General features: G+C 34.5%; 1 protein-coding gene across 1 annotated transcript in view; it reads left to right on the top strand.

Moving 5' to 3' along the window:
• ZSWIM2 (zinc finger SWIM-type containing 2) overlaps positions 1-26281 on the top strand; it is a 40089-nt gene extending 13808 nt beyond the window's left edge. The window contains exons 4-9 of the mRNA XM_069064508.1: positions 4860-5061; positions 9820-10071; positions 19506-19590; positions 23001-23122; positions 24010-24163; positions 25460-26281. Coding sequence (XP_068920609.1) covers positions 4860-5061; positions 9820-10071; positions 19506-19590; positions 23001-23122; positions 24010-24163; positions 25460-26281 — 1637 coding nt within the window. The remainder of the gene's footprint in view (positions 1-4859; positions 5062-9819; positions 10072-19505; positions 19591-23000; positions 23123-24009; positions 24164-25459) is intronic.
• Positions 26282-27846: the final 1565 nt, after the last annotated feature.

Here is a 27846-nt window from a genome sequence, read left to right as displayed (position 1 = left end):
TCTACAAGATTTTGAGTTACAAATTTTCTCCCCATCTTTCCCCTGTCCACCACCCCAAAACAGCAATCCCACTGAATACCCCCTCCCCCAATCTGCTCTCTCCTATATCCTCCCCCATTCCCCATCTGACTTTCCAGTAGGGCAAGATGGATCTCTATAGCCCAGTGCCTGTATATCTTATTTCCCAGTTGCATGTAAAAAAAAATTATATATGTGCATATATATATGTATATATATATATATATTTTTTTAAACATTTGATTTTAAAACTTTGAATTCCAGATTCTTTTCCTTCCTCCATCGTCACCCACCCTTACTGGGAAGATAAGAAATTCAATATAGGTTGTACATGTATAGCTATGCAAAACATTTACATAGTGGATATATTGTGAAAGACTGACTATATTTCCCTCCATCCTATCCCACCCCCTTACTTGTTCTATTCTCTACTTTGACCCTGTCCCTTTTCAAAAATGTGTGCTTCCAACTTCCCTCCCCCCAAGCTGCTCTCCCCTCCATTATCGCCCCCTCATCCCCTTCTCCCCTACTCTCCTGTAGGGTGAGATACCCTATTTAGTGTGTATGTCATTCCCTCCCTAAGCCAAATTCAGTGAGAGTAAGGCTGACTCATTTCCTTTTGCCTTCCTATTCTTCCCCTCCATTGTAACAGTTTCCCCTTGCCTGTTCTATATGAGATAATTCACCCCATTCTGTCTCCCCATCTCCTCTCATTATATTCCTCTCTCACCACTCAATTTCGCCTTTTAAAGTATCTTCCTTTCCTATTCAATTGGTCCTGTGCCCTCTGCCTATGTATACCTGTAAACATATATACACACACTCACATATGTATTCATATGCCCAGATACCCTCCTACATAGACTTATGAATGTATGTATGTATGTGTATATATATACATATATATGTACATAAACATTTATATTCCCCTCAACTATTCTCATACTGAGAAAAGTTTCATCAGTTATAATTATTGTTTTTCCATGTAGGCATGTAAATAGTTCAACTTTGATAAGTTCCTTATGATTTCTTTTCCTTGTTTACCTTTTCATGCTTCTCTTGCTTCTTGTATCTGAATGTCAAATTTTCTATTCAATTCTGATTTTTTCATCAAGAATGTTTGAAAGTCCTCTATTCCATTGAATGACTATATTTTCCCCTGAAACATGATACTCAGTTTTGCTGGGTAGGTGATTCTTGGTTTTAATCCCAGCTCCTTTGACCTCTGGAATATCATATTCCGAGCCTTTTGATCCCTCAGGGTAGAAGCTGCCAGATCCTGTGTTATCCTGATTGTGTTTCCACAATATTGAAATTGTTTCTTCCTCGCTGCTTGTAATATTTTCTCCTTGATCTGGGAACCCCAGAATCTGGATATAATATTCCTAGGAGTTTTCTTTTGAGGATTTTTTTCAAGAGGTGATTGGTGGATGCTTTCAACCTCTATTTTGCCCTCTCAGGGAAATTTTCCTTGAGAATATCTTGAAGGATGATTTCTAGGTTCTTTTTTTGATCATGGCTTTCAGGTAGTCCAATCATTTTTAAATCATCTCTCCTGGATCTATTTTCCAGGTCAGTGGTTTTTCCAATGAGATATTTTACATTGCCTTCTATTTTTTCCTGTGTTTGGATCTATTTAATAGTATCTTGATTTCTCATAAAGTCACTAGCTTCCATTTGCTCCAATCTAATTCTGAAGGAATTATTCTCTTCAGTGAGTTTTTGAGATTCTTTTTTCCATCTGGCAAATTCGGCTTTTTAAGGCATTCTTCTTTTCATTGGCTTTTTGAGCCTCTTTTGCCATTTGAGTTAATATATTTTTAAGGTGTTATTTTCTTCAGTCAAGTTGTTGACTCTCTTTTCATGATTTTCTTGCATCATTCTCATTTCTCTTCCCAGTTTTTCCTCCACTTCTCTCATTTGATTTTCAAAATCCTTCTTAAGCTCCTCTATGGCATGTAACCAGTTTATATTTTCCTTGAAAGCTTTTGGTGCAGGAGTTCTGACTTTGTTTTCTTCCTCCTGTTCCATGCTTTGATCCTTTATGTCCCCCAAAAAAGAATCCAAAGTTGGATTTCTGTGCTTGCTTTGGTTACTCATGTTGCCACTCAATTACTTGACTTTTGAGCTTTTTGCCACAATTGAACTCTGCTTCCAGAGAGGAAAGCTTTGTCCCAAATCACTGGGGTTTTTGCAGCTGCCAGAGCTATTAGTTAGCTACTCTCTCTGAAGCTTCCACATGCTCTAGCTCACTGGTCACACACCCAAGGACCTCCACCCTAGACAGCAACCCAGATCCAAGCCAGGTGAAAGCAACAGCGATTACCCCTCAGAATGGTTGCTTTGCCCCCTACAATCTGCAGGCCAGGAGCTCTGAAGCAGCCATGCAGCAGCAGCCACCATGCCTCAGCCACTTCTCCCTCTGGGGGCAGAGGCCAGACCACAGTCCTGTACTCCCTGTTCCCAAAGTCTACACTGACCTCTCACTTTGTCTTTGGCATTTATGTGTTGATAATTCTGGAAACTGCCCCAGCTGCTGGTGATCTAGTCTCCCAACGTACCTCTAGCTTCAGCTGGTTGGACCGTCCTGAGGCTAAAACTGAGGGCTCACACAGGGCTGGGCTCTGCTCCCAGCACACTGCAGTGGACCCTTCCTGTCCACCTGCCAGGCTGCCTTCAGCGGGAGGTTTGTTTCTCTCTGTCACTTTGTGGATTCTGTAGTCCTACAGTTTGTTGAGTCATTTTTATAGGTGTTTGAGGTGATTATGGGGAAAATGCAGGGAGTTTTCCTGCTTCTAAGCTGCCATCTTGGCTCTGCCCTGCCCCAACCTCATCATTTCTTCCAAAACTGCACTCTCTAAAATTACTAGTGATCTCTTAATTGACAAATGGCCTCTTCTCAGTTTCTCACTTTTTTTAACCCTTCTACAACATTTAACATTATTTTTATTTATATCCAGATTTATTTATTTTTATTTATATTTAATTTATTTTTATATTATATATTAATATTATACGTTATAATATATTATATCATATTATATATTAAATTTAATTTATAAATAAATTTCTATTTATAAATATTTATTTATATCCAGAAAATAACATTATTTTCTGTATACTCCCTCCTTTTTAGGTTATCATCCTACCTCAGTTCCCTTTGCTGAGTCTTTATCCATATCACAATCATCACTATTTGACTAGAACTACTTCAGTAGCCTTTTAATTGTACTTCCTGAGTTATTTCTACAGTTCAATCCAGATTCCAAAGTGATTTTCCTAAAAAACATAGATCTGTTAACACCTTAGTCAATAAACTCTGCCATCCTTCCCACAGTATCCACAGCTTCTCCAAACTAATCTTCTACATATACTGCATATATCTTATATATGCCTATTTATATACCTGTCTCCCTGACTAGAATGTAGGCTACCTGAGGATAGGCACTATTTTTAGCATGTAATAAGCATGTCTGTTGAGCATAAAGGAAGCCTCTAGCAAATGTTTATCGATTGATTACTTGAGTTACTTGACTAATGTAACACAACTAATTAGTGTTGACCAAGTCAGATCAGAATTTAGGTCTTCTGTCTCCTAAACCAGTACATTTTCTATCATATCATACATAGAACATGCTTGGTTTTCCTTTTTTTTCACTCAGCCTGTAGCCTCCATTTTGTAATTTCTTCACCAGATTCTTGACATAGATAACCTCTTTTCCATGTTCTAATATCTTTTCAGTGGAACACTCCCTTTCTACCAGTTTTTCTTCATTGGTAAAAATGGAACTCGAAGCTTCCTTCTCCCCAATTGTTGTCCTCTTTTACCTTAGATAAAGGTAATAACAGTTCTGCATTTGACATACCTAAAAATACCCTTCTTCCAGAGGCTTACATCATATGTATGTATTGTCTCTAAATTTCGTTTGACTTATTTCATAGTGCTTTTTTTTTTTTTTTGCCTTTTGGAGGGCAGTTGGGGTTAAGTAACTTGCCCAAGGTTACAGGGCTAGTTTTTTTGTGTTAAATGTCTGAGGACAGATCCAAACTCAGGTCCTCTTGACTCCAGGGCCAGCGCTTTACTCACTGCGCCACCTAGCTGCCCCTGATAGTGCTTTTTATTAAAAGACTATATTAGCAGGGCTCCCTCCCCTTTGAAGAGTCATACATAACTGATACACAGAAAGATGAGTAACAGAATCTGTTTCAACAGTATACAAGTCTCTAATGATTCACTCCAAATATGCCATTCCATATATTTTGGGGGGTTTTTCATTTTGTTTAACTTCATTTTTCAATTTGTTTTCACATTTATTTCCCCTTCCAAATATATGCCAAAAAAAAAAATCACTAGCAATCTTCTGCTGTTACTTCTTTGATACTTTTATTTCTTTTCCTCCCATTCTTACAGCCTTATATATGTTCTATCAATTCTTGCTTGAGTTCCTCTATTATGCCCACTATTTGCATATTTTATATATTTTATCTTCTTCTGCTATTACTAGGATAATGTCCAATGAGACAGTTTGCAGACAACAAATAGAGCCTCCAAAGTTTAATGACACTCTATTTCATAACTAACACCAAACCCTGAACCTTTCCACATACTCTTTTCTTAGTGGTGATGAAGAAGAGTTAACCTCCTTTCTATCCATAACCAGATTTTCTCTTTTTGCAGAAAATAGGCATTTCAAAAATCAGTCAGAATTAGCTGTGTATCATTTACCCAATGTAATTTTTCTAATGTTTGAAAGAAAATTTCAGTTTTTATATAAAAAAAAGTAATTCTACAATTTAAAGTGGTTATCAATGAATCTTAATTTTGAGTGGGTTTTCCTCAGATGCTTTTCAGTTAGGTCTTGTGGAAAGAGAAATTAATGAATTGCTACAGGGATTACATCGAGTCCAGACTCCAGGGCCAATTAAAAGACCACAGGTTGAAACAGATGGACACATCAAACAGAAAGAAATTTTTTCAGATGATATCTGCTCCATATGTCAAGAAGAGCTCCTGGAAAAAAAGCTTCCTGTTACCTACTGCAGGTTATTTTTCTCTTAAGATTAGAAAGTTAAGGAAAAATTCTTTCTAAATTGACTTGTCTTTACCATTTAGAGAGATGGCATTTGGTGATTCATTAATACAGGAACAATATGAAACTTTGAATGTGATGTCAGTACCAATTCAATTGATTCAGAGTTATTTATGGTGATACAGTGGAAAGACTGGCTTAAGAATCAGGGGGCCTGGGTTCAAATCCCAGCTCTGGTACTTACAAACTATGAAACCTCGGACAAAACAGTCCCTTTCTGCCACAATTTCCTCCTTGCTGAATAAGAGAATGGAACTAGAAAACCTTTTGAATCTCTTTTCATTTCTCTTAATCTATGAACCTATTAATTATGAGCTTTCCCAAAATGAAAAAACTAAACTTTTTCTATAAAGGATAGCCTGTTGTAAGAATTATTTTCATAATGTTTCCTGTGGCAAACTTTAATGGATCAAAAATTAAATTAGACTTGAAAAATTAATCCTAGCCTGTGATTTATCAAAATTTCAAAATTATTTGTGGGTATATCTATATAAATATATATGTATGCCTGTATATACATACACACACACACATATATACACACATGTGTATATACTTTGAAGGTGAAGAAATAAAGTAATACTATTATATTTATGGTAGCACTTACTTAAAATATAAAACTGTTCTTTTACCTTAGTATGGTAAAATACCTTATAGTTTTAAAAATCTATTTTTAAAAATTGATAAGTACTTCAAAAATTTATTTGTGCTTAAATATTTGAAGGTACATAAATTTCTGAAGTATTTTTCAATATTTAAATTTAATAAAATTAATAATTATATAAGTTTATATATTTGTTTAATATATTTTATATAAATAATGATTTAATAAAACAATATTTTAAAATATTGTTCATGCTGATAATCTTCTTAAATAATATTGCATTCTTTTCTTTCCATTTCTTCCATTCATTTCCATTAATAATTTTCTCCCAAAATTTCTAGGAACCTTAGTTTTCCACAGGTGTTTTATCAACTTTTATCTGATCTAAGAAAATATCCCATTTCCAAAGTGTTTCCTGAAGTATTAGTAAAGAATTTCATTTAATCATAAAATTGTTGGTGGATAATACTTTAATCCAGCCTTTGCAAAACATAAGTCCTATTCACTGCATCCTGAATTTCACATCTCTGCTTGTCACTGATGAACAATTCACTATCCTCCAAAGCAATCTATTCCATTTTTGGACAGCCTTAATTATTTCTACTTATTCCTTATTTTATATTGAGCTAAAATTTGCTGCCCTAATTTCCATCAATTGGTCTGGCATTTGACTTCTAGTGCCAAACAGAAACAATTTAATACTTTGCTGCATGATAACCTCTTAGATCTTTATTTGTTTTTTGGGTTGGGGTTTTGGGTTTTGTTTTTTTTTTTTTTGCTTTTTGGAGGGGGGAGAGGTAGGGCGATTGTGGTTAAGTGACTTGCCCAAGGTCACACAGCTAGTTTTTTTGTGTGTGTTGTGTCTGAGGCCGGATTTGAGCTCAGGTCCTCCTGAATCCAGGGCCAGTGCTCTATTCACTGCGCCACCTGGCTGCCCCACCTTTTAGATCTTTAAAAGTCTCCTCTTCCCCTTCCTAAACATTCCTAGTTACTACATTCAATTCTTATATGATTTACTTTTGAGTCTCCTTACCAGTCTAACCACATTCTCCCCACCCCCAATATGTTCTAGCTTGTCTTAAGCCTTTCTAAAATGTGATCCCCAGCACTGGACATAATCAGTACTCCAAAATATCCCTCTCTTCCCCAATCTGTATTTATGAGTTGTTTTTTTAAGCCCAGGAATAGAATTTTGATTATTCCAATTAATTTTCATCTTGTTTAGGGACGAGATAATGAGATATTTGTGGATCATGATGTCATTATGTGCTGTGTTATCCCTCCCCTAATTTGTGTCACTTGAGAAGCATATTTTCTATGTCTCACTGAAATTACTAATAAAATGTTGAAGAGAATGTAGTTAAGGACAGGACCTTAAGGTAGCAGTCCTCTAGAGAGCTCCTTATATTGATCCATTAATCAACACTCTAGGTTTGGTCAAACAGTTGTAAACACATTTCTCTGTAAGAGTATTATGAGAGATTGACCAAGTGATACCTGTAGAAATCCAGTTATATTATGTCCATGAATTTTCCCCACTATCCTATTAAAATAGCCATGTCCAATAAAAAGTGTGCTTGTCTACCATACAAAATTATCTGTTCATTCATATAGGCTTGTAGTGACTGCCTCTTCCTTAAATGCTTATACTCTTTCCCTTTAAACATCCATTCTAGAATTTTTCCGGGAAACAATGACAAGCTCACTAGACAACAATCAACAGTCAATATTTATTTGAAGTCTCTATCTTCCATAGCTTTTTAGAATCTATTGTATGCCTCAATTCCTGCATCATCTCCCCTATAAAATCCTTGAAGACAACATAATTTTTAAAATCTGAGATTTTTAAGATATAACTATATATAACATTATGGTAAGTGGGTAAGATTTTTAAGTAATTCTCTTGGGATTTTTTTTTTGCTGTTTTTTTTTTCTTTTTGGAGGGCAATTGGGGTTAAGTGACTTGCCCAAGGTCACAAGGCTAGTTTTTGTGTTATCTGAGGCCGAATTTGAACTCAGGTCCTCCTGACTCCAGGGCCGGTGCTCTATTCACTGCACCACCTAGCCACCCCAGAAATTCTCACAATATTCTACCAATTCTGCCCCAACCTCTCTTCTGACTCTGTATTGACTCTCCAATCTCTTATCACCAGCTGCCCTTTAGACATCTCTAACTAGCTGTCCATTAGACACCTTACTAAAACAGAGCTCTTTGTCTTTCCCCCTAAACCCCACTCCCATCTTCCCTATTATTATAAGGAAACCACACCATCCTCCCAGTCTTTTGGGTTTGAAACCTAATAGTCATCTTCACTTTTTCACTGCCTCTGGCCCCCCCCCCCCCCACATCCAACATTTTGCCAAAACCTAAAATTGATTTTACCTTTGCAACATCCCTCAAATATGCCCCCTTCTCTCCTCTGACACTCATCACCATGCTAATACATGTTTTTATCACCTCATGCCTGGACTGTTGCAATATCCTGCTGGTAAGTCTGCCTGCCTCAGATTTCTCCCTACTCCATACTCCATTCAGCCACCAAAGTGATTTTCCTAAAGTGAAGATCTGACCATGTCACTCTCCTACTGAATAAACTCCAGTGGGTTCCCTATAGCCTCCAGGATCAAATGCAAAATACCTCTATTTGGCATTCAAACCCCTTCATGACCTAGTCCCCTCTTACCTTTCCAGTCTTCTTATGCCTTACTCCCTATCACATACTCTTGCACTCAGTGACACTTGCCACCGAGTGGCAAATAAGATACTTCACTCCACCTCTTAGCTCCTAACACTCTCTGGTTGTCTCCTATGCTTGGAACACCCTTCATCACCTACTGATTTCCCAGGTTTGCTTTTAAATCCCAACTAAAATCTCATCTTCTGCAGAATGCCTTTCCAAAGACCTCTTAATTCTAGTGCCTTCCCTTTTATTTCTTTTTTATCTTGTATATAGCTTCCTTGTTTATATTTGTTTGCATGTTGTCTCTCCAATTGGATTGTGAGCTTCTTGAGGACAGGATTGTCTTGGCCTCTTTTTTAATCCACCATGCTTAGCAAAGTGCCTGGCACATAAATGCTTAATAAATGTTAGGTGATTGATTTATAGATTGTTAATTTTTTTTCATTTTACAAATAAAGAAGCACTAATGAAATAAAATCCTACAATAAATCAACAGAAAGGATAAGCTGAATTTTTCTGGTCTAGCTCTTCTGCTTAGCACTCCTAGAAATGTATAATTTGGTAGAGACAAAGAAATTATACCTATATATAATTCAAAACTAAATTAATAGAATATAATTCAAAACTAAATTAATAAAACAAAATTATGAGGGGGAAAAGTTGTAACTTTTTCTGATGGTAATATTTAACTTGATATGACAATTCTTGATGATACACAGTGTAATGGGAATGGAAATTTGAAGATCTTCCCTGCCCCTTAACAGACCTAGGGGAGTTTGAAGACCTCCCCTGCTTTGAAAGTAAACTCGGCAACCTAATAGGCTGAATGTAATCACATGGAGCCTGTGATGGAGGGAATTTGCTAAAGAGTGCAGCAGAGCCCACAGGAAGCTTCCCTGCTGTGAAGATAAACTTTGCCCCCTAATAGGTGGAATGTAGTGACATGGAGCCTATGGTGGGAGGAGTTTGCTGAAGGGAAACAGAGTGCACAGAAAACTGGTAGCCAGAGCCAGAGAGATGGTGGGAGAGAGAGGAGATTTGGACAAGGAGTCAGACAGGCTCATGAGTAGATATTGATCTAATATTGGTCTGTGGGAAAGGTAAAGGATGTTGTGGCTTTGTGTTGTTATGGCTTCTGAATATCTGTGGTACTATGATAGAATTGGCTTGCTGGTTTGAGGATTTGTTTTTCTGGTGTCTAAATATATGTTTCAGTTCTGTCTTCTACCTGGAGAATCTGTTATATTTTGCAATCTAACATCATGTGATATTTATAGTCATAGTCTTTATTGTGATTGTGGGCATTGTAAATATTGCATTAGTGCTACACACAGGTAACAGAGAAACAAATTGAATGGTGTATTGAATAGAAATAATATAATTGGTAAAAAAAAATAACTTGCAAATTCTCTATTATTTCCACCAGGTATGGTTGTGGTAATAATGTTCATATAAAATGTATGAAAATATGGGCTGATCATCAGGATAAGTCATCAGAAAACTCTGTTGTCAAGTGCCCTCTGTGCAGGGAAGAATTTGCACCTTTAAAACTTATTTTAGATGAATTCAGAAACTCCAACAGACTTGTGACAGCAGCAGAGAAAGAAAGGCTTGACAAACACCTTGGAATCCCATGTAACAACTGTGGACAGTTTCCAATTGAGGGAACATGTTATAAGTAAGTATCGATTAAAATTCATTTTAAAAATTAGAAAAATGGGGATGGCCAGGTTGCTCAGTGAGTAAGAGCACCAGCCCCAGAGTCGGGATGACCTGGGATTGAATCGGGGCTCAGATACTTAGCACCACACCCAGAAATAACTGGCCATGTAACCTTGAGCAAGTTACTTAATCCCAATTGCTTAAAAAAATTTTAGAAAAATAGCCTTTGTCTTTCACAGTATTAAAATTCTTAACCCATTAAGTCCCAGCTTAATGACTCCTCTTAGTATGCAAATGACTCTTCAAGCCCTTTCAAGAAGAGCCCAAGCTCGGATAGGGGTACCAGCTTAGCTAATTTATAGAGAAGATCATTGCCAGAAGATTGACCCCTATTGAATTTTTTGAATTTTTCAGATGCAAAAATTAAAGAAACATTGAGGGGCTACAGGCTACAGTGATAGAGATTATCAAATTGCCAATCTTTCAAAGTGAATAGCAATTTCCTAGAAGCATTGCATGTTCCAGTCTAAGGGTTTCTTTCCTAGCATTTGCTACTGTCTTTTCACCTAATTGAAAACTCACATTCAGAGTTAATTATCAGGGGAGCATCTACTATACTCAGTAGTTATGGGATTTCAACATTTTACCTTCACAGCTTCTGGTTCCTTGTTTTGATTCCATGTAATCCTGGGGCTTTAAAATAGCTTTCCAGTTGGGGTGGCCAGGTAGCACAGTGAGTAAGAGCACCAGCCCCAGTGTGGGATGACCTAGGGGATCGAATCCGGGCTCTGATACTTAGTACCACACCCAGAAATAACTGGCCGTGTAACCTTGAGCAAGTTACTCAACCTCAATTGCTTAAAAAAAATAAATTAAATAATAAAATAGCTTTCCAGAACAAGAGTTCTAGGCACAGCATATTTCTCTGGTGACTGTAGTATGGAAGTCAACTAAAGAGTGCTTCAGACTTAACACTTCTGGTCTTTTTGCACTCTTTTCTTCCCATTAATGGAGGTTTATGGAGATCTTGAGATTTTGTGCCCAAGGGTTTCTTCATCTGGGATCCATGAATTTTTAAAAATATATTTTAATAACTGTATTATACTATAATTAATTTCCTTTGTGATCTTATTTTTATTTTATACATTTAAACTGTCATTTTCAGAAAGGGTCCATAGGTTTCACCAGACCTCCAAAAGGATCTGTCACACAAAAGAAGGTTAAGAAGCCTTTGATCACATGGAAGAGAACCTGTGCTTTCCCAGAGGCCAATACACTTAATTATTAGTCAATCAACAAACATTTATTAAGAACTCTGTGCTAAGCACCAGGGATACAAAAAAAAAAGTGAAAACAATCTGTGTTCTCAAATTGCTTATACTATAATGGGGAAAACAACATGCAAACAGATACAAACAAGATACATACAGGATAAATTGGAAATTATATCAAAAGGAAGGCATTAGCATTGAGAATAGGGAAAGGTTTTCTGCATAAGAGGAGATTTTAGCTATGACTTGAAGGAAGCCAACAGGTAGCAATGAGGAGGATCAAAATTCCAGGCATGGGGGACAGTTGGTGAAAATCTGAGACAAAGACGTAACAAATCAAATCTTCTGGTAATACCATCCTTTTTAAATGGACCATTAAAATCTATTGACGGTTTCTTTTTTCATCAGCTTTCCCATATATTTTTAAGTTATTTGTCCATTCTACTTTGCTTCTGAGTCATTTTTTGGCACATATTTTGAATAAATCTAGTTTTTGTTATTTTTCTATTCATCTTTTAAAATGAAAAAGAATTTTCCACCTTTATTGCACTTTACTCTCCTTCATGTGGGAGCACCACTCCATGTTCCAACCAAACCAAACTAATATCTATTGCTCCGTGTAGTTCTCTTTTCTAATTCCCTGCATTTGCCCAGGTTGTTGACCAGGCCACATTCTCACCTGGTAAAAATCTTTCACTTTCCCCAGGAACCACTTTATGCTTCACCTTTTCCATGATATTTTTCCTTATTTCCTCACAGATAACAGTGATCTCTATCTCATATTGCTTTGTTTTTTATTTAGACCTCTCCACTTTGTTTAGACCCCTCCATTGCCCTTATTTATTGTATTCTGCTTTGTATCATACTTATTTGTGTATGAGACAGTACATGAGATAGCCAAGCAGTGCAGTGGATAGAGTCCTGGGCCTGGAGTCAGGAAGACTAGAGTTCAAATTCAGCTTCAGACACTTAAGAGCTGTATGAACCTGAGCAAGTCACTTAAGCTTCTGTATCTCAGTTTCTTCATGTGTAAAATAGAAATAATAGTACCTACCTCTCAGAATTGCTATAAGAATGAAATGAGATAATATTTATAAAGCACTTTGAAAACCTCAAGGCACTAACTATACAATCCTAGTTATTATTTGTGCACTAATATAATAAATAATAATAATCTCTCATTAGACTGTAAGCTGCTGGAGGGTAGGGGCTGCAATTTTCATCTTTGTGTCCTCCATGCCTAGGAAAATATCTAGCATACAGTAGTTGATTAATAAATAATTGTTTAATTGTTAAAGTATACTACAATCCTAACATGCTCAGATTAATAGACTGAAGAACACTGCATCAATCATAAATAAATTTAACTTATGGTCCTTAGGAAAATGAACTAATAAAGATTTTCATTAATTTTGAAACAAAAGTATTCTGGCAATTCTTAGTTAATTAGATTATTTTTAGTTTATTAGAATATCTCAAATACCAGTTTAGCCTTGTTTTATTGTCATGTTTTTGTTCTGTAGGAAATTTTGTAGTGTCCTTAATGTTCAAGTTGGAAGAAAAAAAAGTAACCAAGTGATCATAATGCTTTTTTTCTTCCTCCAGTAGAGACTTCATAAAAATTATCAAGGATATATTGTGCTTAGCATAATATTAAATATTTTTAATAAAGGAACAGTATGAGAAATTTTAGAAATTTATTGTGGTGATTTCAGAAACTAAAACTATATTCCAAACATTCATTTTTGTAGTTTATATAGTCCAATGACTATTAAGTATGCTATAAGTTTTCTTTTCCAAATAAGTCAGAATTTAATTCTTGAAGCTATTAGAAGTCTCTGCTAATTCTATTTTTTACATATTTGAAGTAAATTCTTCTTCTTACTTAGTTTTCAATTTCATATGGTAAGTAATAAATTAAAAGGTATCAGGATAGCAAGAAAATATATATGTTTTATAGACACACACACACATATATATATATATATACACATTTGTGTATGTATGTATGTGTCTTGCATACACAGTATAAGAACTATGTACTTGTTAAACCTTAGGGAGAAACATTTATTTTTAGAGTATATTCATATCTTTTTCACCCACTCTAGTTCTTTGGTCAGTTATCTTCATACAGTTGCTATTAAATGATTGTTGTGATTAAATGAATAACTCCTAGTTTATACTTTGTGTCCTGGATAGAGGTGGGGAGAGCAGAGTTAGAGCATGGGAACTACCAATGACAAAGGGTAGGCACAGGAGGAAGGATGTTATAGTAGAAAGACTACTGGACGTGGAGTCAGAAGCCTTGGGTTCAAGTTGTGACTTTGCTACTTATTAGCTATGTCACTTTCACCCCCATAGACCTGTTACTTCATTTGAACCATGAAAGGATTTGATAAGATTATCTCTAAGAGCCTTTCCCATTCTGTGCCCTATTCATATATATATAGGATTGCATGATTTGATTTTGAGTTCTGATATTCTGTGACTTTCCTAAGGGTTAAGTTATTGTCTTTACACAGATAACTCTCAAATCTATAAATCCAGCTCCCTCCTAATCTTCATTCTCATGCTATCATTTGTCTTAGAGACATTTTCAAATAGATGTCCCACAGGTTCCTCATACTCAACTTGTCAATTCATTCCTTCCCCTAAACCTGCCCTTCTTCCTGACTTCCAGTTTCTGTTAAGGTTACTTACCTCCATCATACAACTCACCTTGTTTTCACTTTTCTCCCCAGGCTCCAGTGAGTTTTCAGGTTATTGCTTTGGTCTCCACAACATCTCTCAGATCCCTCCCATTTTCCCCATGACAGGGCCTTCACTCTAGTTCAGAACTTCATTACTTGTCGTTAGGACTATTACAATAGCCTCCTACTTCGTTTCCTTTTCTTATTCTCCACTTCATACTCCTTATAGATGCCAAATTGATACTCCTAGAACACAGGTCTGACCATTTCAGTTCTCTGCTCAAGAGGCTCATGAGCTCCCTATTGCCTTTAAAATGAAATACTTCTCTTTTGCATTTAAAGCCCTTCACAGTCCGACTCCAGACTTCCCGGTGAGGCCACTTTGTTCTTCACATATTATACAACTTAATAGTGTGGAAGAGAGATTACTAGGGTGAAAATAGTCATGGAAGACTTCATGGAGGGGTATGCTTAAACCAGACCTTTAAGAAAGGGTAGGATTTGGAAAAGTGAAGAGTAAGGAAAGAGCTTTGTAGGAAAGCTGTCAGACATACTATTTAATCATAATCCTATCTCCATATCTTTCCATGGGCTATCTCCATGTCTGAAATGCATTCTTTAACCCTTTACCTATCTCTGAGAAGCCCTGCTTGTCTTCAAAGCTCTTTCCCCCTCAAAAAAAAGAAAAAAGAACTTTATGTTACTTTGTATATATTTGCGTCTACTTAGATATATACAGGTTGTTTCCCTTCATAAAATGTAAACTCTTTGAGTATAGCAATTGTTACATTTAGTATTTGTATATCTAGCACCTAGTATAACCTCTGTCACACAGTAGGTATTTAATAAATATTTGTTGATTGGTTGGTTGAGAAGCAATAAAGAGGTGCAGGTGAATTTAATTAAGCTTATGCAAACCCGAGAAATATAGTGAAAGAAAGCAGGATATAATGAAGACACGTAAACCATTGCCTTAGGTAGAGGAGGGATAGATCAAAGGTGGCATAAACAAAATTTAGCCTACTATACACAACGGTGATATTTTTTTTTCCCCACGGTGAACTGAAAAATCAAAGTACAACAACAGCCATCAGTCCTGCAGTGACAATGATTTAACTTTGGAAATGGAGATGGAAGGTACTATGAATTACATAATTCTTAGACCATCAGCTAACATTGATTTAATTGTTTAATTAATTTAAATTTAATTCTCAGTATATAACCGTCATCCAATTGCCAGTGAGTTGGCATACTTCTAGAAGTAAACTGCATCCATATTGACATTCTTTCTATAAATGAATGCTACATTAAAACTTTCAAGATATAGAATCAGGAAGGTATATTGAATAGATCCCCTATGGAGGGTTTATAGAAAGATTTGGAGAGAATTACAGAAATTAGGAAGGGAGCATAGGGGCTTTGACATGTGCTAGTGAAAGAAAACCCAAAATTTATGTGATCATTTCTTTAAGTATAAATAGTCTGTAGGTAGAAAACTAGAATAAGGAGATCTGACTGTGACAAATCTAACACTGTGTTCTATAAATGTAGTTATTCAACTCTATTGACTCTCAAATTTTCACATGTAAAGCATGAACAATAAAACCCATACTTGTGATTTCACAGTGTTGTATGCAAAGAGTTGTGTAAATCTTAAAAGTGCTACATATATAGTTACTCTCAGAATATAACTGATTAGAAGATAAAAGAATGATCAGTTATAGAACATACTGTACTCTAACGATAGAAGAGAATAATAATGTTCATGAGAGGCAACCTGGTGTAGTAGAAACAGTTAGACTTGGAATCAGGAGACCTGGGTTTGTATCCTGGTTCCAACACTTACTACTGGTAAAATAAAGATTTAAAATCTCTATATATTTTACATCAAACAGTTGTTGTGAAGTTTGAGATAAAGTTTTATACAGGCTTTGCAAACCTTAATGTGCTTTATAAATGTGACTGATTTTACTATTGTTTTATTATTTTAGGTTTTCTGAATTATAGGAAATCTTTATCTTAAGCATATTGATCATGAATTAGTGAAGAGTCTAAATAATTATTAGCTTTACTGAGCACTCATTGAAACATGCTCCAGGAAGGTTAAAGGTAGAAGGGCTTTGGTTTGTTGTTGCTTTACATTACTCTAAATTATATTCATTTCCAATGCATTGCAGTATGTAATTGAGCAGAAAGATTGTTTTAGAGCTCCTCTTAAGTGAGGTGATCAAAAAAGTACATTATTATCTGTGTGAAGTGAATTTTGAGAATATTAGAATACATATACTTATATGTAATACCTTAAGTGGTCAAAAGTCAAATATACATAAATTGAAGATTAAAGATTGTATTCTGGGGCAGCTAGATGGTGCAGTGAATAGAGCACCAACCCTGGAGTCAGGAAAACCTGAGTTCAAATATTACCTCAGACATTTGACACACTTACTAGTTGTGTGACCTTGGGCAAGGCACTTAACCCCAATTGCCTTGCCTTCTCCCCCTCAAAAAAAAAAAACAAAAAACAAATGATTGCATCCTCCATTGATTTCCTTCTTTATTGTGATTAAGAGCTGAGAACAGTAAGCAATAAAAAGTTAAAAACAGTAATAGCAAGTGTCATTTGTCTATTTATTGGTGAGTATATTCAATAAAAAATATTGACTTTTTGAGACAGTGTGACCTAGTTCATAAAGAGCTGTCATCAGAGATAGGAAGACCTGAATTCAAATTCCATTGCTAACACAAATTGACTTGTGACCCTGGACACGTCACTTAGACTTTCAGTGTTTTAGAAAATTCTCTAAGACTTTAAGTTACAGAAAGGATCTGATATCCATTGATAAGGGGGACTTTTCTCCTATACAAGTTACCTTGACAAATGAAATGACACGTCCTATCCTGTATTGTCTTTAAGGGAAATGTGTTTGGATGGATTCATAAGCTTATTGGTGGACATAATCCCTCCACCAGCACAAATCACAATCATTTCCATTTTGTCTGTGTCTTTTTGTAAGTCTTCCATAGAAGATTCACCCAAGATGGAGACCTTCTTCTGTTTCCTTTATCATTTAGGGAGTACTAGAGCAATACTCAGACTATGTACCTGTAATCCTTTTCTCTCATTACAAGACTGATCCACCTGGTCATACATGATGGTCATACATCATACACTGATGATCCTCACTTTTTTCACACAACTCATTTTAGGCAATATGCTGTAACCTAACTATACCCATTGTACCTTTTATCATTTCTCTTTGTGAAACCTCTGATTTTGATTTTTCAGGGATCGTGGTGTTCCATGAGTCAGAGCCATATACCATCAACCAAAGAATAATAGTTTTAAAAAGATGAGCTTTTAAGCAGTAAGCAGCTTGAATTCTTTGAATACCTAGTTACTTTCCTAAATGTTATCCATCATGTTCTACTATTTAATTCTGGACCCAATTCACTTATATATTTGTAGTGACTTTGCCCTTTGTTTTAATGATATATGATTTATCCAGTGCTTACTATGTCACATACCTTCCATATCACTTTTTAAAGAAAATACTCATTAGAGAATATAATAGAGAGGTGAAATTCTAGGTAATAGCCCAAAAACCTTTGACTTTGATTCTAAACCCAGAATTTTTAATAATAATAACAAATTAGCATTCATATAACATTTTCAGGCTTACAAAGCACTTTTCAATTTTATTCTCACAACAACCCTGGGAGGTAGAGGAGGAAACTGAGACAAACAGCAATTAAGTGCCCACACAAGTAGTAATTGTCTGAGGCAAGATTTGAACTCAGGCCTTCCTTATTCCATGTCCATTTCTATTAACTGCACTTCCTAACTGCTACTTTCTAACATAGTCTTCACTATACTCATCTGTAACCATCTTTGCACTGAAAATATTAAATATTAAGATATATTTTGACTTAATCTGGACAAGTTTATTCAGCTCTTCATAAAGTTTTCTTTTATTTCCTCATCCTCAATAAGTACTAGAACATGAATTATAATTTTCTTTATATTTGTCTGCTTGTGTTTATCATTGAGTGCTAAGTCAAATGACAAATTTTCCCATGACATAGGTGTTACTTGTTGCCTTAGGACACATGATGAAACCAATTCTGCCAACTCCTTTATTTACCTTTCCTAGAAAAACCTTTGAACCATCTTTCTATTAAGCTACAATTGCATTCTGATTTCATTACACATAAAAGTGTTACTGTAGAGAACTGGTCTCAAAACAAGGAAGATTTCTGTTCATGTCCCACCACTGACACATGCTAGGTGTGTGACCTGAACATCTCATTTAATATTTCAGTATTTTAGGCAACTCTCTAAGACTCTTAAGTTGCAAAACAAACAAACAAACAATGCTGACCTGCATTGGTAGAAGTTTCCTTACCCAGGAGTTTTTATACCAATGAAATTATAGATCTAGTTCTTCCTATGGCAAAGAATGTGAACATGGATATGATTCAGTTCTATATTACCTCACATTATTAATAATGAACAAAAAAAGTCAAACCAACTCAGAGCACCAATAGTTAATGTCATTATGTAGTTTAAAACTTTGTGATTCTAAGTACCCTTTGCCCCTCTTTTCTACCAGTACTCTGTGAAAACAGGATGAATCTGCACAAGAATGAGAGACTATGTTATATTTTTATGTGCTTCTTGGAACACCATCATCAACAATTTCATTACCTCTAGGCCAGTCTGTTAATGATTACTCTAAATATAGTTAGCTAGGCTGGTTCTTTCACAGCAGCAGAAATAGTCTGTTTGGGGGTCCATTCTAGCTGGGTATAACATGTTATCGTTTATACCCTGCTGTCATGAATCCAGATCACCATTGTGCCTTGATGAAGCACTATAAGAGAACCTTGATGACAGTTGAAAATTATATTTCCACCAAAAAAAGGTAAATTCTCACCTGAACTTTTCATACTAATGAATGAATAAATTTCTTTACTATTTAGAGTATTGTTTCAATAGCTTTGAATAAAATCAGAAGTTAATTGAAGTTTTTTAAACATCCTGTAAAATTTACCTTAATGCAAAAAGTTTTAATTTTATAATTTCAGAGGGACCTATAGTATAATTACATGCTAAATATGTTTCTTTATTTAAGCAACAAGTATTTGTTGAGTACTTACCACTTAATCATCACTGTGCCAAGGAAAACAGGATATTTGCCCTCAGGAAACATAATCTAACTGTTCCTGACATGAATAACATGAATCAAACAATAAGTAAACAAGTTAAATGGAAAAGAATGCTAAATGCCAAAATGTTAATCTACTACTATAGGAATGGAAATGAAGGTAAAAATAGACTTCATGGCAGAAGCATGGCTTGAACCAGGCCTTGAAGAATGGCTAGGATTTGGAAAAGTGAAGAAAGAGCTTGCTAGGAAATCTATCAGACACTTAGTCATAATTTTCCAAACCATTTGGAGCTAGCATTTTCTTTCTTTTGGTGTTTTTAGGTGCACTGAATGTACTGAATATCACCTATGCCACGAATGTTTTGTTAGTTGTTGTCATCCTCTACATATTTTTACCTTTCGACAGGTATAGTATTCATCTCAAACAATTCTTATGTTCTCCAGTATAGGTTCTAAAGGCAATCCAAAAATACATTAGAATAGTGATGGTAAACTGCAATGCATTTCTTTCTAAAGTTTAATAAAATAAAAAGAGGTGGATAAAGGGCAAAAAAATTTTTTTAAAAGGGAGAAAGGTTTGGTGTAAGTATAAGGGCTAACCGAGGAATGGTTAGTAGTGATAGAAAAGGCAAAATAGAAATGTGATTATAGATCAAAATAGACTAAATGACACAGGTCAAGAACAAATGGTCCAGATACATGGTAAAAAAATAATTATAATATTGAGAAAAGTTGGCTTAATGATAATGGACAACTCATTGAGATTCAATATTTTTTGTTTTGGGTGTAATTATCATCTTATTGATATCTACCAGATAGTCAATTGCTAATGTATGTCACTTCTAAATGTATAGATGATAACAAGTAAATGTTTTATGATGGCTTTACTTCAGCCTAAATTCAGAAATGGTTAGCATCATGCATAATTTCTAACAGCATTAGTTAGTTTATCCTGCATTGATTTCAGCCAATAAACATTATAGTGAGGAGTTTCTTACTTTTAGTAGTAATGTTGAACCTTAATCATAGAATCACTTTTGGATAACTACAGTTGTTAGGAAGTATTTCCTTACATAAAGCTGTCTCTGCAACTTTCACTCATTTCACCTTATTTTGCTTTCTGGATCCAAACAAAACAAGTCTAATTGACCTGCCACATGATACCCTTTAAATATTGATTCATAGCTAGCATGTCTCTTCTAAAAGTCTTTTCTTTTTCAGGCTGAAAATACCCACTTCTTTTTAATGATCCTTCTATGGCATGATCTTTAACATCCTTATATCCCATATCTGGATATTCTCCAACTTGTCAATATCATTCTTAAAATATATTCAAAAACGAACACTATACTTTAAATGTGGTCCAAGCAAAGTAAAGTACAGCAGGGCTATTAACCTCTTTAATCTTGAATAATACATCTCTCAATACAGCTTGTGCATACATTAACTTTCCTGGATATCATATCATACTGATTACTGATAATTGAGTTTTAGACTCACTAAACCCTTCATATTTTTTTTATTTTAGCTGTTTTCTAACCATACACCCTTTATCTTGTCAAGATAATAGGCATTTAAGTATTTACTATGTGACAGGCACAATGTGTTTACAAAGTTGATTTTGTAACCTAAATGATTCTTTATATTTGTCCCTATTTCATCTTATTAGATTCATTCTAGACATCATTCTATGCTATTGCCCCTTCCACATTTTATTAGTGTATGAAATACATCTTTATCCAAATCACAATACAAATGTTAACACAGAGCCAAAGAAAGATCTCTGGGGTACTCCACTTGATTTCATTCTAAGGTTGAATTAACAATAATCCTTTGTGCTCAACCATTCAAATAATATGGAGTAATGTAACTATTATTGTTTGGATCAGAAATGTCAAACACATATCCCATAACATTTCTAAGGTGACTTGAACTAGATTAAAACACAGTTCTTACCTGATTTTAATGTCTTCATATATTGATAATAATAAAAAAGAAGTAATAATAGTGTAGTTTTCTAAGTCAATATGCAACTACCTGCAGAGATCTTTAAGTATGGTTGGTTTAGTGGCCCCTATTTCTATTTGAATTTGACACCACTGAACCTAATTATATTTTTTTCTTCTTACAAGGATAGAAGAAAAGATTTTGTCAATTTTTTCCCTAAAATCTAAAATATGTAATATTCCTATAATCTACCTGTCTTGTCAAAAAGAAAAAAGTTGTTAGTTCAGCATGACTTATTCTGTGTGAAATCACTGCAGCTCTTGGTGATTGGTTCTAACTAAAAGTTCACCAAATAGCCATTTAATAATATTTCCTAGAATTTTGCTAGAAATCAAAATCAACCTCACTGGCAGCCTCTACTTTTTATTTTCAAATCAAGACATTTCTTTTCCAATATTCCTCTCTTCAAAATCTTATGAAGATTACTGGCAGTGTCTTAGCAATCACATCTACCAGTTGTTTAAGTCAGAAAAGCATTCATCTTAACCTCTTCATCTCAAGTCTCCAAGGACAGGAAGGTGCTCTCTTACTTTTCATTTCATCTAACTTTTATGGGGTTTCAGCTCCCTCTTAGTTATTTTTGATCTGTTCTTTCCATCTGAAAATTATATTTTTTCAGAGAAAACAGAAGCAATAGAAAAGAGAAGTACTTCTGCCTTTTCTCCTGCCATCCATTTTCATAATAGCAATTTTAAGCAGTAGTCTTATTCCTTCTTTGATCTTTCTCTTCTCTTCAGCCTAACATTAAATAACATTTTTTTTCTGTCTTTAACATTCCTCACCCATGTTAGTTTATTCAAGCTTCACCACTCTGGACCTTATTCTTATAGGATCATTTCATGCTTTTGTATTCATCCTCAGTTCCCTTCATTTGCTTTTATTTTCTACTAAATGACATTTAAATCTGAAGTAGTTGATGAATTCCATCTGTGTCCGCACCAGTGTTTCTAAAAGATGCTCCCATTTCTTCATTAGAATCATTTTTCCATATGTCTTCAGATTTTTTAAGAGCTTCTTATGCCTGCTGGCTGCCACACATCCTAGAATTTTAGGGACATGGAAACCTATGTATTCTTTCTTTGAACCCTTTAAAATCTGCTGTTTTTCTGAAACCTAAGATGTATGTTTGACTTACTCTACCTTTCCTTTCCATTTCTAATACAACTTTCTAAATGGAATGGTTACTTCCACTTAAGTTTCCTATTATTTTTATCTCAGCAACCAGTTCCTCATTATTGGTGAGAATCAGACCCACATTAATTGTTCCTCTCCTTCCTTCTATCACTCTTCGAAGATGAAGTTACCATTGAGGCAAGCCAATTAGCTTTTCTGCTTCTGGCAGAGAGAGTATTCCAGGTAATATCTAAATAACATCTCTACTATATCATGCCTCCATTACAGGCTACGAAAGGAAGAATTCCATTTGATTAGAAATTTATAAATGGTGGTTTCCTGCTACTTAGAAAATATTATCAAATATCAACTAGTGATGATACCTGCTATCTATTTTTAGATAAAAGAGAATAAAACATGGATGTAACAAAATAGTTTTTATGAAAATTACTTCATTGTTTTTAATAGTTTACCTTAATATATGCTGTGGTACTACAACTCTATGTTGCAGTGTGAAACATTGTTAATTGTAATATAATATAAAATAATATGTAGGTTAGGAAAGAAAAAACTCTTCTTTAATAAATATCTAAATGTTTCATAATTTATTTTCATGTCACTAATTTTTAGCCAGAAAATTTATATAGAAAATATCCTTTGAATTACAAAATAATCACCTCTTTTTAACTAACACAGAAGAGAAATCAGAGGTGGAAATCACTAGAAAAAAATCCAGGGTTATGTCCTTCAAGGAGAATCATAAAAAGTACAGAACTTACAAATCAGACTGAAGAAGAGATGACACACATTGAAAAAAGGTAAGAATGACATTTTAAGTAAGTTTAATCCAGAAAGTTCTCTATCATTTATGAATTCTCTCAAGTAATTTCTTCCCAATATGAATTATTTCAATAATGTTTTCAAGATTGACCTTTCCAGAAGGCGAGAAGAGTACTTTCCTTTAAGGATCCCTATTTTTTTATTTCCCTACACAGACATATAGGTTAATGATGTTTAAAGAATAATGAATTCAGTGAAAAGCTCATTTGTTAAGTTCCTCCTCTCTTGTTGTTGAGAAAGAAAGGAAACTCTACTCCATAAACCTACATTTTAATGAGATAGAAGGCCTACTACACTGCCCGTTTATTCTTATTCCTGTTTATACTTATACTTCAGTGATCTATAATTTTATCAGTGTTGGCTGTTCTTCCAATGATATGGATTGCATCCCTTCTATGACTTAGTGTGCTTCTTTGATCCTGACTGTGACTGAAAAATTAATCACCACATGAATGATAAACCAGAATTTATAATCAATAATATATTAATAACCACCCCAGAAATTTATCAGGGGACTAATAGAACTTTAAATACAATTCCAAAAAAGGTATGTTGCACATACACATAATGTTTAATAAATGTTTGTTTAATTGAAGTATAATGGAATTATTCTTTGAATCAAACCTCTAAGTGTTTTTCCACCTTCCTAAGTGTTATTAGAATTGTTCAGGATGAGAAATAGAGCAGATTTTTTCAAGCTTTATATTTCATATAACTTTATTGTCTTCAAACAAAGAAAAACCCTGGGGGTAATAATTAGCATTGTCTTTAGTTCTGAGGGACAACATTATAGCAGTAGTATAATTATTTTATGATCCATAACCATAAATCAATATTTATACTTCCATGTTTCTTCTTATTTCAGTATCATTTGCACACCAAAGCATGTAGTAACATCACTTCCTCTCATATTAATTACAAAGAACAGTAAGCTGCTTGCTCCAGGGAACCAGTGTCGACTTTGTTTGAAGGCATTTTGTCTTGGTCAGCATACAAGACAATTATCATGTAATCACAAGGTAAAGACAAAACTTAATAGTAGACCATCCATGGCGTTTTGGTCAGCCTTGTTCCTTCATTTCAACATTTAACTATATTTCAAGGCTTCACACATAGGTAAATACATGAGTAATTTAATAATCTATTATGTCACTGGTGCTGTGCTAGAAAGTATACAGAGTGAATAAGTAGACTAGGGATGGGAAGTTCAATCCCTTTATTAAATTTTGCAGAAATTTGGCATTGAGATAAAGCAGAATTGCATGATCATAGTATCTTAGAACTGAGAGGACCTTAGAATTTAGAAGAATGTCCCACCCCCTAAGGAAGGACTCCTAATTATGATTCATCTTTTTCTCCAGTAAAATGAAATTAGAGTTCAAGGTTTTGGTCCTTCTTAATGTCATGCTGCATCCATTTAAAGAGAGATGTTAATACTTATATTTTTATCTTATCAAATGCTTTAGAATTTTTGAATGAAAAATATCCTCTGTCATGGGACAATGGTGCATGCCCACAAACATTGCTACTGGGGAGGCTGAGGCTAGTGGGTTACAAGTCTGAGAATTCTGAGTTGCATTAGGACCAGTTGTGTGTTTGTACTAAATTCAGTACCAGTGTGACAAGTCCACAAGGGCAAAGGGCCACTGGGCTGCCTAAGGAGGGACAGGTCAGGCCCAAGTTGGAAATGGAACAGGGCGTCAGGCCTGTGAATGGCTGCTGTTCTTCCAGCCTGAGTGATATAGATTTAGTCTCACTACCCCAAAAAAGTATATGAGTGTGTATATGTGTGTATATAGGTATGTGTGTGTGTATATATATATATATACACACACACACATATTTATTTATACGTGTACGTATATAGATATATATATAAGCATATATGTACACATTGCATATTATATAAATGTGTGGTAATAACTGTTCCATGTGAACTAAAGCCAGAGTATGAAACTTTTAATAATAATTAATTTTAAAAGTTTCATTAATTTCTGAACTAGAAAAATAAATATATGGATAAATTTAAATGGAATTAACCATTTAATAAAATTTAATCTTGAGTCTTTAATATGACCTGTAAAAGCAGTGTTTATCAGATGATTCAGAATTTAATCAGTACATAAAATGATAGCTCAGATTGGATTTAAGGTACCCTGACTTATCAAGAATTTGAAGCATACCTCCTTTAGAAATGAATAATACCTTTAGTCTTTGTTTAATTGTTATATTCATGTTTTGATGAGACTTTATATAGTGTATTACTGATGATTATAATCAAGATGACTACAATTCTAATATATATATTTTTAAAGTTTCATAGGAAATGTATTGACAATTGGTTACTAAACATATGTAATTCATGCCCTATCGATGGCCAAATTATCTATAACCCTTTAATCTGGAAAAATTCATTGATTGATGGACACATACAAAAGCAAGTACCACACACAGCTGCCACTCATCTGTCAAAGCAGGTGTATCCAGAACTTTTTATACCTGGCACTGGATTGCTCTTTAAAGAAGGCAAATGTGACCACTTACCTGAAAGATCTAAAGATAGTTTTGAAAGACTCAATAATCATCAAGATTCAACAGATTTGAATGAGAATTTAATAGTAGATAGTCTACACCCTTTGCAATCAAGTGATCCTGATTCAAGTAAATTTCTCTTTGATTATAAAATAAATCACCATTTTCCTAGCTATCTTCAAGATTCATCCCTTAGTGCTGCAGGGAAAATGTCATCTCGAGTTTTTCTTCCTACCATTACCAAGACTGGAATTTATGCTAAACCTGGAAGCACATTTGTCAACAGAAAGTTATATCACCCTGAACAAAAGCCAAAAGGGAACAGAGAGCCTCAGTGCATGAATGATCTTACACTGAAGAAGATTCTTGCCACTAAAATAAGAACTGACAATGAAAATTCAGATGTTACATTTCCAGGGGTTTTTCATCATATGGCAAACTGGGGTACAACTAACCCTAGCTCATCCAAAAGGGAGAATAATATTATAGGAAAAATCAGACGAAACCATGGTCTCCTGTCAAGAAGGCCTATAGCAAATGCTTTAAATACAGAAGCTCAAGAGTTGTCTTTAATAATGGAAGGAGTTCCTCTCTGCAAAAGTTAATTTGAATATTTTCTAGGATCACAATATATCTGCAAAAATAGCACATTTTTACTAATTGTAAGAACTATTCTTGGTCCATATATGTATATATACATATATGTGTATTATTCCTTTATGTAATAAACATATCTAGTTATCTCTGAATCATGCTGTTTATTCTACTACAGATAATTTAAACAGCCTACTCCCTAATAAGGGCATAGATGTGGATATTCTGATGAGAAAATTTTAAGAAAACTGATTTTAGATCATAATAAACTATGAATAATTACCAGAGTTCATGATCATTTCAATAATTACATGGGTTGGTTTTACTTAAATAAAATAAATAAGCTTTGTTGGAATGAGTTACTTATTTCAGATATCTTAAATTGTTGTATGGTATGCAGGTAATTTTTCTTGGCATGTAATTTGTTGCTTGCATCTTTAATATCAAGTACAGAATATAATGTATATAGTAGCATACAGGGGAATTAAGAGCTGGGGTTTTATTATGATTTTTTCCTTGAAGCATTATGTTTATAAACTAAATGAGAATGAAATCTAACCATCATGCCTTACTTTTTTGTATTTTCACAGTCTATATCACATCTATCATTGTTTACATTTTATTTTTTATTACTTTGGCAGATTGACTCCATGGAATTCATTAAGATGACCAATATCAAAGATGATGTTTTAACTTGTTTTCTGTCTCAGGAATGAAGAGTTAAAATGTTTTGTTGAAGGGGCACCACTGGCAGATTCTGGTTGTTTCTCACTTTTCTATAATTTGTTAGATTTTCACATCTTTTCATTTTCTAAGATATGAAACAATTTCTCTTCTGCCACAGGGAAAAAGAAAGTGTTATTTTGCAGATTCTCATTCTCTAGATGTAGTTTGGACTAGTTGAAATGTGAGGTCTCTTCCAATTTTTGAGATGCAGAAAATCAAATTTAGTTGTTAAGGTGTTCATGGAATAGGTATGTGATCAAATATAGATTTCTCCTATTGTCATTTAAAGTCCTTCATAATCTGACTCCAGGTACCTTTCCAGATTTATTACACATGACTCCCTGTCACACATTCACAGTCCAACCAAACTGGTGTGTCATTATTCCTCACATGTAGCATTCTAGTTTTGTGCCTTTGCATGGATTGTCCTCTGTGCCTGAACTGTACTTGCTCCTCACCTCTGCCTCTGAGAATCCCTAGTTTTCTTCAAGATTTAAAGTTCCACCTCTTATATAATGTCTTTCCTGATCCCACTAGCTGCTATAATTCCTTTGAATCCCCAGTTACCACCTGTTTATTGTGTGTATATAATATACACATATAAATATATACACAAATATTATAAATATAAAATACAAGCTAATTTCATTTTTTGTTTTTGTTTTTTTCATTGCCCAGAATGATGCTTGATACATAGTAAGCACTTTATAAATGTTTGTGAGTTGATTGGTTAAATATAATCTCCAATTAATCAAAACATTGACCATCTCAGACCAGGGATTCTTAAAAACCTTTTGTGTATGTGTGTGTGTGTGTGTGTGTGTGTGTGTGTGTGTGTGTGTGTGTGTGT

Source organism: Petaurus breviceps, unplaced genomic scaffold (assembly GCF_028583685.1).
Source record: "Petaurus breviceps papuanus isolate PSGF00001 unplaced genomic scaffold, PetGlider_PUasm1.0 90638, whole genome shotgun sequence".
Lineage (NCBI taxonomy): Eukaryota > Metazoa > Chordata > Mammalia > Diprotodontia > Petauridae > Petaurus > Petaurus breviceps.
This window is presented reverse-complemented; position numbering and strand designations above follow the sequence as displayed.